Genomic DNA, 13,173 nt, shown 5'->3' with positions numbered 1-13,173 from the left:
CCTATTTAAAAAGGTTCTTTGACCTACTTTCTGCAGCCTTTTCGTATGTGGATATGCGGATGATACGTATGAATTGGGGGAGGGCAATAAACAGCTGCCTGATTTGCTTTGGAAATTGAAGCTGACATCAGACGTCATAGCACTTGCTTCCCAGTTTTGTGAGTCATGCCTCGTCTCGTTCTCTTACCTGGCAAGCAAAGGCAGCACATACCTACCTGGCACTGCAGATAACATTAAGGTCATAGTGCTCATTTTCAGCTCTATACTTTGTTGATCTAATCTCGATGTTGTGGTTATGTGGGCTGATGGTAACGTGGCTGGAATTTTCTGACAGATGGTGTGTCAAATTGATGTTAAAATGCAGACTTGAAAGTTCAGCACCTTACCATAGGTTATGCAGGCCAACCACAGCTGCTTATTCTGATATTTTGCCATAACCTTCAGATGGATACTATAATGTGAGACATAAGATACTTAACATGTATCCATTCCATCATTAGACAGAGAAATATAGCAGTCTACTATAGTGATGCGAGCCAGTGTATACACATTGCCGCAGGGCTGTCGAGCATTTACACTTTCTAATTTATGTCTTAAGGTCATTGAAGGTGGCTGAGAGTGCCTCTCCAGTTTGGGGAAGTGGTGTTGTATTAACAAAAAGCCTGTCACTGGGTTAAATATGAGGACTGCAAGCAGGTGAGGTCTGTTGGATCTTGACTTTCTCACCCCAGCTCATTAAGAGCTTTTGTCTCGCAAAGGGCTGAGACAGATGAAACATGAGAGTCTGGGACTAATGTTTTCTTTGATGATGGATCCTGTGTGATTTGGCTTTTAGTCTGTCTTCCTTTTTCTGTGTCACCCTATGTCTTTTTGTGTGTATGTGTGTGTGTGTGTGTGTGTGTTCGTATGTCTCCTATGTGCATATTCTTTGTGTGCATGCTGCTTGTGCGCTAGCATAGGTGCATATGTGTGTGTGTGTGGGTGTAAGACAGGCAGCACAGGCCCAGTTTGAAGTTTAATTGATTATTATATCAGAGGTGATTATTATTACTGGGTGGTGGGAATGAATAGCCAGCAGTGCACCCTGCCAGAGGGCTGTATCACTTATCACTGGGCTTTCCTCCAGCCATGCTGTAATGTTTTGGCAACCTGATATTGTTGCCATAATGCTCTCACAATATTATTCTGTCACTTTGTTGTGTGCTCAGTCATGATCAAGGGGCCTATCACACAGTACAAACCATGTTTTTGATGGTATACCTCCTGTATCTGTATATGCATGTACTGCAGTTGCATCTTCATGCTGAAAGGAAGCCACTTGCTCGGGAGTCATGTTCAAACAGCTTCAACTGTCTGCTCATTTGTCACACACAAACACTCACAAATGTGCACGCTTCATGGGGGTTTCTGTATCTGTTGGTGGTCCACGCTTTGCTCACAAATATATTCTTGCTTCATAAATATTTACAGGTGTGTAAGCCGTCTGGGGGCTTCACATGTAAGGATTCACTACTTTATTACAGCTTAATCTTAAAAAGACAGCTCGCTCAATTTGTAATAGCGCTTTAATCTTCCAGTTGCAGGTTTTGAGCAGTTGACAGCAACAGGAAGGAGTCTGGTAGTTACTGAGAGAACGCAAAGTGACAGCTTCCTTTCTTGTCCCCTCCTTCTGCATACACCACACTATCATCGCACAGCAGTAAAAGTTAATAGGCGTTTTGTACTGCCTCTCATGTCACTCTCACTCGTTCTTTTTCACTGTCTCTCGTTCGTTTTTCCACTTGCTACCACTTGCACTGTGTGTTTTGTTTGAGCGCAGCTCCATTGCTGGTACAAGCATAAGTATTTACAGCATAAATATTGGCAGTGAAAGTCTATACTGATGTCCAAATGCCATGCTGGAGAAGGTGACTCAAGATTACCCCCTTTTCCTCTCTTCCCCTGTTAGTTATCTCAGCCCTTTCTTCTTGTCCTCGTCTCTTGCCCTCATTTTGATTTCTTGGCATTTGTTTTTTAAATTGTTGCTAACAAGAGTGTCTCCTTTCTGTGTTTCAGGCTTACAGAAAATTACAATGGCTGACCGTTTTGACTGTGACAACTGCAAAGAGTCCCTGTATGGCCGCAAATACATCCAGTCAGATGACAGTCCCTACTGCATCCCCTGCTATGACAGCCTGTTCTCTAACACGTGTGATGAGTGCAAGGAGCTGATCGGCCATGATGCAAGGGTAAGGCATCCATTTTGACATGATCAGACATGCGATCAGCTATCTGTTGCACAGCAACAGTGACAATGGGAGTCAACAGAACATTGCAACATCAAGGCCTATACCTAAATGTTTCTGGTAACATTTATTTTCTGTAATACATACACTGGAATTAACCCCACATATGATCTCAGGGTTTCCACACTGTGAGCCACATATTAACAGTTTAAACAGTGATAAAGCACATCAAAGATCTCCCCTAATTAGCTTTAAGCCATTTTTTACCATGTTTTGACATGGGCTTGGATAGCTAAAACAGAAGTTATGTCATGTTAATGACGCATAATTCATGCTAAATGAGGCGTGTTCTATATGTTTTGTGTGGCCAGACACAGTAAAGGCTAATTTAACATCTAGTTATACAGGCAATTTCCACTAAGTCCACACAAGCCAATGAGCTAATTTTGTCTATGATTGTGAAAATGCAGCATGAGGGAAGATCTCCCTCTTCCCCACAATCAAGTTAAAATTTAATCATCCCTTAATGGAAAACACTAACATGAAGTGGATCATTTGAGACCAACATATGCTACTTAGTTGAGTTTACAGAATATGGCATGCTACATTGCTGGGTAGTTTGATTAGCTAAGGATCAACACCCTCATAATAAATAAAGCCAGCATTTTCTTGGCTTTGTGCCTGGTAGACATTCAATTCACTCCCATCTTTGTAAGACCTTTTTTAAACAGAGGCATGCACATAAGTACAGTATGTGTGCGCACACCGACTAATCACATACTTGTTACTGCCTATGCAGACATGACATGTCACTTTGACCCAGAACAATCCCATACTCCTGTGCTCCTGTTGTAACCAGAAGCCTTTGTTGGTGTTTGGTCTTGCAGTCTTTACCATCTTTGCCTCTTCTTGACCATTCTGAAACTGTAAAACATAAAAAAATTCTTTAGATTTAACTCGTTATCATTTTTAGTGATGTATTTACACCAGTATGAAATGACCACAAGTATCCTTGTCTCCTCTTGCCCTACTTCCAGGAGCTCTTTTACGAGGACCGGCATTACCATGAGCACTGCTTCCGCTGTTTCCGTTGTGATCGCTCTTTGGCAGATGAGCCTTTCACCAGCCAGGATGACGCCTTGCTCTGCAATGACTGCTACTGTAATGAGTTCTCATCCAAGTGTGTCGCCTGCGACAAGATAGTCATGCCAGGTAAGGATGGAAACAGGGCCTTGGCAAGGTATTTATTCACAGGAACTTGGGTGTTGAGATTTGTAGCTCTCTCTGAATTACTCATTTTACTATTTTATGCGTATAGAATATTCTCTCGGTAGAAAAGTAGGGTTCTAGCTAGACAGTTTTTTGAATTTTGAAATAACAAGCTAAAATCCAGGAGGAGAGAGCTGATTAAAAATGAAATAAAAGACTTGTGAAATATCTTGAGGGCTCTGATGCCACTGTGAATGCAACTCTCACGAGACGGTGTGAGACCCAAGATGGCAGCCCACCACTGCTAGACCACTGATCCAAACAAACATCTCTCCTCGGACAGAAAACCCTTTTTTTTCCATTTTTCCATTTCTTTTTCTTTACCTTAATCCACTCAAAAATCAGACTATAATATCAAGCGACCTGGACCATCTGGAAGAGTACATACACAAGTGTTTCAACAGACTCTGCATCATGAGCAAAGATAAAACAGATAATGCAGAAAAGAGGAAAGCAAAACTCCACTCCAAACCCCAAAAGACATTGGTTGGAGGATTCACTCTCCAGCCCAGGTACAACACCATCCACATCTCCAAAGCCAACATACTACACATAGGTGAGCGACATACACATCTCCATCGAAAATAAACTGGACGCCAGAATCGCACTCATCAAAGTACTACACAGGGAATTTCAGGTACTGTGTCACAGCCTGGAATTCAGTCAGGACCAAAGAGAGACACTCACCAAAGAAAACAAATCACTACAACAATCTGTCAACGCTATTACCATCCAGCTCACCTCTGTTATCGCTGAAAACAAAACCATGAAAGGAACTATTTTGGACATACAAGCATGCAGCATCACAGACAATTTAGTTTTCACCGGCATTCCTGAACAACCCACAGACGATCCTGAAAAATCAGTCAAGGATTTCATGACCAAACAGCTTAAACTACCCGCAGAAACCGTCAACAACATCACATTCCACCGCGTACAACGTATGGGATCAAAGAATGCTGAAAACTGACCGCAGCCAATCGTCGCGAAATTTGAGCTCTACAAACAAAAGAACTAGTGCAACAACAAGGCAGAGAGCTAAAAGGACTATGGACTCAATGACCAGTATCCAAGAGAAATCCTACAGAGACGGAAACAACTATTTCCAATCTGAAAACAGATGATGAAGGGAGAAAAAAAAAAGCAATAATCTCAGTGGACAAATTATACATCGACGGACAGTTGCACAGGGATAAGGACATAACGCCCCTGGCTCCTCTAGATACCTCTGTGACCCCCTCACCCCCCTAAATGCTGAAGACACAAGTATCAATTATATTATACCCAAGATTATACATATATTATTGCACCTAGGTCTCAATGCACTCTACAGTATGTGCCTATGAGCACCACACTCTCCTTTGTGTTCTGTTCTTTTTTTTTGTAGCCTACTTTGTTGCTTATGTTTTTGTGTCTCCATTTGTTTGTATTTCTTAGTTTTGTGTTTTGTGTCTGCAAGTCCTGCTGTGCCAAACACAATAGTTCCTAAAATAAATTATCTATTTTCAATTATTCCAACCCAACCCACCCTCACCTGGTTTAAATCTCTAGATTTAATCATCTCCAAATTCTACTGGAAAAACAAGATACTGAGAATTAAACTGGCCACTCTGCAAAAACCAAACACACAAGGAGGGTTGGAAAGTCCACATTTTTACCATTATTCTCTGGAAAATCAGGCTTCAATATATATACAAATGGATCCACCCCAATCAATCAGATAACACATGGTTAGATATAGAACAAACAGTTTGTAAAGACAATCAGATCTCAGATATACCATTTCTCAGCCAGGCTGTCAAACACCATTCTTGTTTCAAAACAGTAACAATAGCTACAACTCTGACAGCCTGGTGGAAATTCCGCAAAATCACAAACACCACCTTTGCACCATCTAATTTTACTCCCATCTGGAACAATCCTGACTTTCTTAGTAACAAGAAACCACTAAATTTCCGCACATGGACTGAAAAAGGCATCACACATCTTACACATATCTTCCATAATAATACCCTGGTTTCATTCTCCCACTTGGTCCTGAGGTATGGCATCCTTGTAAACAATCCTTGGAATAGCTGCAACTTAAATCATCCGTTCAATCGAAATTTAACATTATGGCCACCAACCTAGATCATCCTCCATCAGCTTCAGATTGAATTAACATCCCTTCCTCGAAAAAACTTCCTTCCAAAAACTATAGAATAATATCACAGTCTGACGAAATGCTATCCATCACTCCTGATGCCAGTTTCTGGAAACAAATTTGCAAAAACATCTACTTCATGTCCAAAAATGCTAATCTACAAATCATACAGTATAAGATACTCCACATAATTCATTTCACTGGGCAAAATATGTTAAAATGGGATTCTCATCAGAAATCTGTTCATATTGCAAACAAAACAGCCAGGATAGCTATGTTCACGGCACCTGGCACTGCGCACCCATTAAACACTTTTGGAAAGAAATCACTGAGTCACTATTGCCTTCAAAAGTATCCTCATGAACTGGAAATCAAGGAACACCACACATATTGCACGCTGGAAAAACTTACTCATAGATTAAATCTCTATGGAAAATTTATCCTCCCCCGTCAAAAACACTGCAACAGAACCCCACTCCATCTGGTCACCTCTCATTAATTTCCTACAAACCTGACTCCATCCAACTTGTTGTTTTTCTTGCCTGTCTACCAATCATAATTTGAACACACTCACATTGGTATCAGTATCTACACCTGCACTTCCGTTGAAATCTATATACATACGCACACACACACACATACATACATACATACATACATGAAATGAAAGGGGGGGGGGGGGGTACTAAGTTATTTAATTATTGTTGTTTCAATGTCTTTTTGTTAATTATTATTACTGTTGTTATTTTCAACCATATTAACAGTATTATTACTATTGATATTATTACTGTTATTATTATTATTATTATAAAAACTTGTAAATATATACCCACAACTTCCCCAACACTGACATCCTCTTATCTGCTCATCAACCAATGTATTTATTAATTTTTGTTATTTGTTTATTATTTATTTATTTTTTGCATACTGGTATTTTCCATTAATATTATATTATCTTATATATTATCTGTCTTGTTTTCTTTTTTTAATGTAGTCACCCCCTCACACACACACACACCCTTTTTTCTTTTCTTTTTTCTTTTCCTCTCTCTCTCTATATATATATGTTCATTCTCCCCTGCTGCCATAACATTATTAAACTACATGGGACCTGTCAAGGCCGTGCCCCGCCTTGTCCCTGGCAGCTGGAGCTTCATCCAGGGCACTCTGATGGTTTTCTCTAGGACGGATGGCATGGGGAAGGAACACTTGGTCACCTTAGTCCTCCTCTCAACCAATACCATATATATTGAAAACATGGTAGTAATGGCAAAAAAAAGTTTAAATTCATACCAATAATTACAAAAGGAAACAATAATCCTGTTGACCCTGCCGGCCTTAGTCCGCTGACCCGCTGTGGGGCTCCCTGATCCTGCTTCACTGCCAGTGGCCGGGGCGGATGTACTGCCAGCACTCCCCCTGACTTGGTTATTATTATTGTTTTTATTAGTAGTAGTAGTAGTAGCAGTGGTAAGAATGATGGCGACAGAGTTAGGAGTAGTATTAGTATTAGCATTAGTATGCATTTATTTTGTTTTTTTCCTTCTCTCCTATGATTTCCCTTAGTACGCCCCCCCACCCGTCTCTAACATTTATCATACACACTTCATCCCCAACTGACAGTGTGGAAAACACATGCACACACACATATGTTTTTGCCTTCTTTGTGGTGGTCTGTCAGTCTTTTGTCTTTTGTCTTGCAATTAAAATAGAAAAAAAATAAATATCTTGCGCATAATGCATTTGACAGTGCCATATATTAAAGGTGCAGTGTGTAGAATTTAGCAGCATCTAGTGGAACACACTTGGCAGAAATGCAATATAATATTCATAAGTATGTTTTAATTAGTGTATAATCACCTGAAAATAAGAATCGCTTTTTCGTCATGTTTTCGTTACCTTAGAATGAACCCTTTATATCTACACAGGGAGCAGGTCCTCTTCCACAGAGCCTGCCATGTTGCACAGTCGTGTTTCTACAGTAGCCCAGAACAGACAAATCAAACACTGGCTTTAGAGAGGGCCTTTCAGATTTTTCACAAGTTTCACAGCCACCAGGTTCTCCTACACGCTTTGAGGCGTGTAGGAGAGGGGGAGGGGGAGGGTTATTCAGTTGTTGCACCACAAGCAACCTCACTGCTAGATGTCACTAAATCCTACACACTGGTCCTTTAAGGCACTTAAATTGCCCACTAAGCATTAGCCTCTCTGTCCCACATTTTATTTTCCATGTAGTATACAAATTCAAGTTTCAAGACAGATAGGCAAATAACTTTGGAAAATGATGACATGGCAAACTCCAGGAAGCAGGAACAATTGAAAAGTTTGGAGTAAGAGATCAAGCAGATACAAAAAGAAAATAGAGGGAGGCGAGAAAGAGAGAGAGAGACAGAGGGACTGAGATGATGAAGGCGAGGGTCTGCGAGTGAGCAGCAGCCAGGGCTGAATGTGACAGAGTAATTGCCAGTCTGCTTGACTTGTTGTCTGTAAGCCAGATCCCCACGGCTGGCGGGCTGCCAGCAGACTGATGATAACAGGAGATAAGCAAGTCAGTTATTCCAGCAACCCTGTAGCAGCTTACACAGATCTCATGGAGCAGCAAATCATTCCAGGAAGAGTACAACATTCCCCTTTTTTTCACCTGTAGGTCATCACATTTATTTTTGTGAAGATCACACATTTTGCAATGCAGTGTTTAGTGTAAGTTATACACAAAGGAGTCACCTTAAGAAGTAAAAATTGTTGTAGGGAGTGATCAGATCAAAGATATCTTGTCATTAGGCCAGATAGTAATTATGACAGCCCATGGGATTTTATAGTTACACAGTACTGCACACTCCTGAACATGACTGTGTTGTTGTTTCCTCTAATAATAGAGTTAACAGTTTTATCCTTTGCTTACATACAAAAATATGTACACCCTCAAAAACACACACTTATCCTTGTTTAATAACTGGATGCTAAGCTGAAGTGGTGTATGTTGGTGACAGAAGGAGAGAAGAAACTAGAGATGCACTGATACTGATATTGGATATCCGCCCAATACTGACTCAAAAAGTTGGATTTGGTATGGGTGACAATGGGCTGATCTGGTATCAGATACCATTATTTTAGTAAATAACAATTCAGTAAATGTATATTTATGTGTTTATTTGTTACATCTTGTTTTACAAAGTTAGGAAAGCAATGTTTAAGTCGAGCCTGATTTTGCCTTACACATAAAAGAATGATCCCAGTCTCTTCCATACAGTGAGGCATACAGCTTATTAATTAAACACTGGTATCGGATCGGTACTTGGAACCAGCTGATACCCAAAGCCCAGGTATCGCTATTGGTATCAATACTGAAAAAGTCAGATCGGTGCATCCCTAGAAGAAACTTTATATCAAAGCCATGCAAATGGATTCCTCATAAGCCTTTTTTGTTTCCAAGATTAATCTGATAAAACTGCTGAAATGCTCACACTGCCAGAGATGGTCACGCAGATGTTGTAGTGTTGTGCTCTCCCAGACAATGGTCTTCTTTTGTTCTCGCTCAGTTTATCCACAGACACAGACAGTTCTGTTGCTCATACTGCAGCAGCAGAATACATGAGAGTACATGCTACAAGAACAAGAGGACATGTAGGGTTAAGAGAGTGAAAAGCATATAGACTGTCGGAGAAGCAGGCTTAGTTTCCAGCTGTAGTAAAGATACGTATGATGTCAGTATTGAAGTAGAGTAAATGAATTGAATACAAATACTTAGTGAGCATTGTAGGACTTCAATTGTGTGCAAAGGTTGTTTTCTGCACAGAGGTTTTGTGATTTGTTTACATTCCATTCTATGTTACACATATTTAATAATTTCAAATGACTTTCAGAGCTCTTTTAACTTTTTGGAATGCTTGTAAATTAATTATAAGTAGTGTATTTTGCATTTCAGCCTGTTCATGTTTCTGTATTAGCCAAATACTTATAACTAAATGCTAATATTGTCCTCCAGGAGCCACTATAATTCCTGTGAGCTTATAACCTGAAATGTTTTGGAGGGGGATTTTTGCAGTTTTTGATTAGAGAACACCACAGCACACAGCCTGAAGCAGTGAAATGTTAGCAAACTGCAGACAGCAGTTGTACGAAATGCCGGCCCCGCACCAACCACTGCGTCACCATAGAATAAACCAACAAGTATAATAAAAATTTCAACAGCCAAGGGGTAGAAGATGGATTGGTTGGGGACACAGAAAGGAAAATGACATTATCCCTTTCCGTAAGGCCTGTCGCCAGTTTCCAGTAGTGGGAAAGAAGTGTGGGGCCTGTGGTATTATGATTTAAAGTAAAATAAATCTCAGTGAAACAAAATGAGTTTTATATGCCTTCATGAAATTCAAGTGTATTATTTCATTAGTTCAATAAAATTACCCCCCAAAAATACCAAAATGGTCTTTACAATCCTATGAAGGAGGGTAAAAGATGTCTAACAAAAAACTGAACTGCTTTCCATCATTCTTTCCATCCTTTCTTCTCTCTTTCTATCTCTGCCTCCTGCCATCTCTGTTTCCGTCTGTTAGGTACGAGGAAGTTGGAGTACGCAGGTTCTACATGGCACGAGGGGTGCTTCATCTGTCACAGCTGCGAGCAGCCGATTGGCTCAAAGTCCTTCATCCCTGACAAGGATGAACACTACTGTGTGCCCTGCTACGAGGACAAGTTCGCTCCACGCTGCACGCGCTGTAAAAAGGTCAGTAAAACAATCAAAAAAATCGTTGATTTAAAAAGAAACTCACATAGTACTTACACGTATTACACTAAATGGGATTAAATCCCGTGTTTGCATGAAGGTGCATGGGATTAGATTGTAATTGTAGATTGTAGTGAATTAAAAGGATCTTTTCATGCTTCTTTTTCAGACCCTGGCTAAAGGTGGTGTGACCTACCGGGATGAGCCGTGGCATAAGGAGTGTTTTGTGTGCACCAGCTGTAAGACGCAGCTGGCCGGTGAACACTTCACCTCCCGAGACGATAGCCCTTACTGCCTCAAGTGCTTTGGCAGCCTGTACGCCAAGAAGTGCGAAGCCTGCAGCAAACCAATCACAGGCAAGATTATGTCACTGTGTTCAACTCTTAAATGTTGATTCATAAATTTGTGCTACAGTTTTTGATATTGGAGTAAGACTAAGCACTAATAATTAGAAAAAATACTGTAAACAAGATTGTTGATAAGATTGGCAGCCATGACTGATTTCTCAAACTCTTCTAGTAGAGTTTAGTACAGCACACAACATATTAAAGGACGATACACATTTTTATTCCAATTCCATTCCAGGAAGCAAAAGGTTAATGGGAAAAGTCTTTTTTTTTAAAGTCTTTTCATTTTTAAAGACAATTAATATTTTAAAGACATCTTTTGAGTTGTAATGTTTTGAATTATGCCTGATTTGCAACTCAGTCAGCCCTCTAAAGCTCAACATAGTTTCATCTCTGCCTCTCTGCTCTCCTGTTCCAGGTTTCGGAGGAGGAAAGTACATCTCATTTGAGGATCGCCAGTGGCATCAGCCATGCTTCACCTGCTCTCAGTGCTCTGTATCACTGGTGGGCGCTGGTTTCTTCCCTGACGGTGAAAGGATCCTGTGCCGCGAGTGCCACACCAACCTATAGAGTAGCAACTCACCCCCCCCCGCAACCTTCCCTTGACTTACCGTTCACCCTCCATCACAGCATTTCAAGAACCCCAAGTCATTACCGAGGAAGGTAACAAAGGCTAACAAATGCTGCCTCTCAGGTCATTTTTCGAGATCAGTTCCTCGTTGTCCCTGTCTGGATTAACTTTTTCATCCAGGAGAGCGCAAAATGCTGTTTTGATGCTGCATTGTTTTAATCAACCACCGCAAAGATTTCCTCTTAACCAAAATGATTTTGTGAAACAAAGTTTATGGAGTGCCTTTGAAATAACATATCTTACATGTTATGTACAATTAATCCAAAGAAATGCAAAATGCTAGTCACTTTGCCAAAAAAAACCCTTCATATTTTATATAAATAAGTTGCCACTCCAGATAGAGGTCAGGCTCTGACGAAGAGACAGAACACTGACAGTTTAGTATGTAAACCAGTCTGTATTTTCAAAATATGGTGGTGTAACTGTTGTAATGCTCTTATAACTGCAGTTTTATGCATTTTGAATGTTGCTTTTTCCTCACGTGTCAGTTATCTTTCTATAATGTATGTCTTGATTTAGATTTATGCATCTTGAACAAGTTACTGTATGTAATGACATAGAAGGAGGTGCGACACTGTTGTAAAAAAGTGGCAAAAATTAGAAATGTTTTACTAAATTAAAACACATCAAAGTTAAAACAAGAAGAAAATTCAGATTTTTTTTTTTTTTTACTGATTACACTTCCATAAGTTTATTATAATAATGATCAATACAGTCATTTGCACTTTGGATAAGATATTTTCTTGCTACCATGTAATGTGCACATAAAAACACAACTCAAAGACATGGAACAAGACACAAAGACCACTTTTTAGTCATTTATCTGCTTGTCAAACTTTGCAATGACACTTATTTTTTACATTAAGTTTAATCTTGTCTCTGTCTTTTTCATTTGTTGTAATAAATCTTTTTTATCACCATTGCTTAAAGAGCCAGCATTTATAACCCAAAAGAAGCTGAAATGCATTACCTTTGTGTAATGCAGGATAATGCATGTCTTTCTCTGTCTTGATTTGCCTTGTTTTTATTTTGTTGCTGTTAATGCTGTTCCAGTTTTGTTTTTTTGTTAATTTTTAGTTTGTAACAGGTATGTAATGACAAATTATAAAAAAATACCTATATGTCATTATTTCAGCTTTGATGCTGGCGAGTCAGAGTTGGCAACTATGCATTTTAAGAGGTCATCGAAATGTTAACAGTATGAATTTACTGTAAATCAGATGATAATTGATATGGCAAAACGCTACAATGGTTAGTTTTATTTGTCATATGAAATAAATTGACTGATCTTTGCTGGACAGTTTTTTTTATATTCCTTCTGTCTTTGTGGTTATAGTGGAATATCCATTACTGGTTTATGAGGTCATAGCTTTCTGTGGGCTTGTGTTTACTGTCTAAGCCAGAGAAAACCCTTCTGGTGTGTTTGAAAAGTCTTTCTAGGAAAGATTGCTGTGTGTGCGTGTTAAGTCCTGAATGCACTGGGGGAAGGGCAAGATGGTGTGTGAGTGTGAGAAAGTGTTAAGAGAGACAAACCATACATGTGTAATAAAGAAGGAGTGTAAAAAAATGTGTGTGTGTGTGTGTGTCTGTGGTTATAAGATATTTTGTGTGTGAGAGAGAGAGAGTGAAAAGGACAGCAAGCTCACATCTGAGTGTGTGTGGCTGAATGTGTATACATACACTATTGTTTATGCTGAGTCGACTGTTTCATCGCCTTGATGAAGCACTCATATACAGACCGCCAGATACACTCTCCTGTCGGCATTGGTGAAATATCCTCCTCCCTGCCTCCGTTTCAGATTTTTTCACCAAAAAAGGAAATGGAAAACTCGTAG

General features: G+C 39.7%; 1 protein-coding gene across 1 annotated transcript in view; it reads left to right on the top strand.

Moving 5' to 3' along the window:
- fhl3a (four and a half LIM domains 3a) overlaps positions 1–12,650 on the top strand; it is a 32,675-nt gene extending 20,025 nt beyond the window's left edge. Inside the window, exons 2-6 of the mRNA XM_044359915.1 lie at positions 2,056–2,228; positions 3,263–3,437; positions 10,191–10,360; positions 10,530–10,716; positions 11,126–12,650. Coding sequence (XP_044215850.1) covers positions 2,073–2,228; positions 3,263–3,437; positions 10,191–10,360; positions 10,530–10,716; positions 11,126–11,277 — 840 coding nt within the window. The 5' untranslated portion in view covers positions 2,056–2,072 and the 3' untranslated portion in view covers positions 11,278–12,650. The remainder of the gene's footprint in view (positions 1–2,055; positions 2,229–3,262; positions 3,438–10,190; positions 10,361–10,529; positions 10,717–11,125) is intronic.
- The last annotated feature ends 523 nt before the right edge of the window (positions 12,651–13,173 follow it).

Source organism: Thunnus albacares, chromosome 8 (genome assembly GCF_914725855.1).
Source record: "Thunnus albacares chromosome 8, fThuAlb1.1, whole genome shotgun sequence".
NCBI classification, from domain to species: domain Eukaryota; kingdom Metazoa; phylum Chordata; class Actinopteri; order Scombriformes; family Scombridae; genus Thunnus; species Thunnus albacares.
Note: the sequence above shows the minus strand (reverse complement) of the source record. Positions and strands in the feature narration are given on the sequence as shown.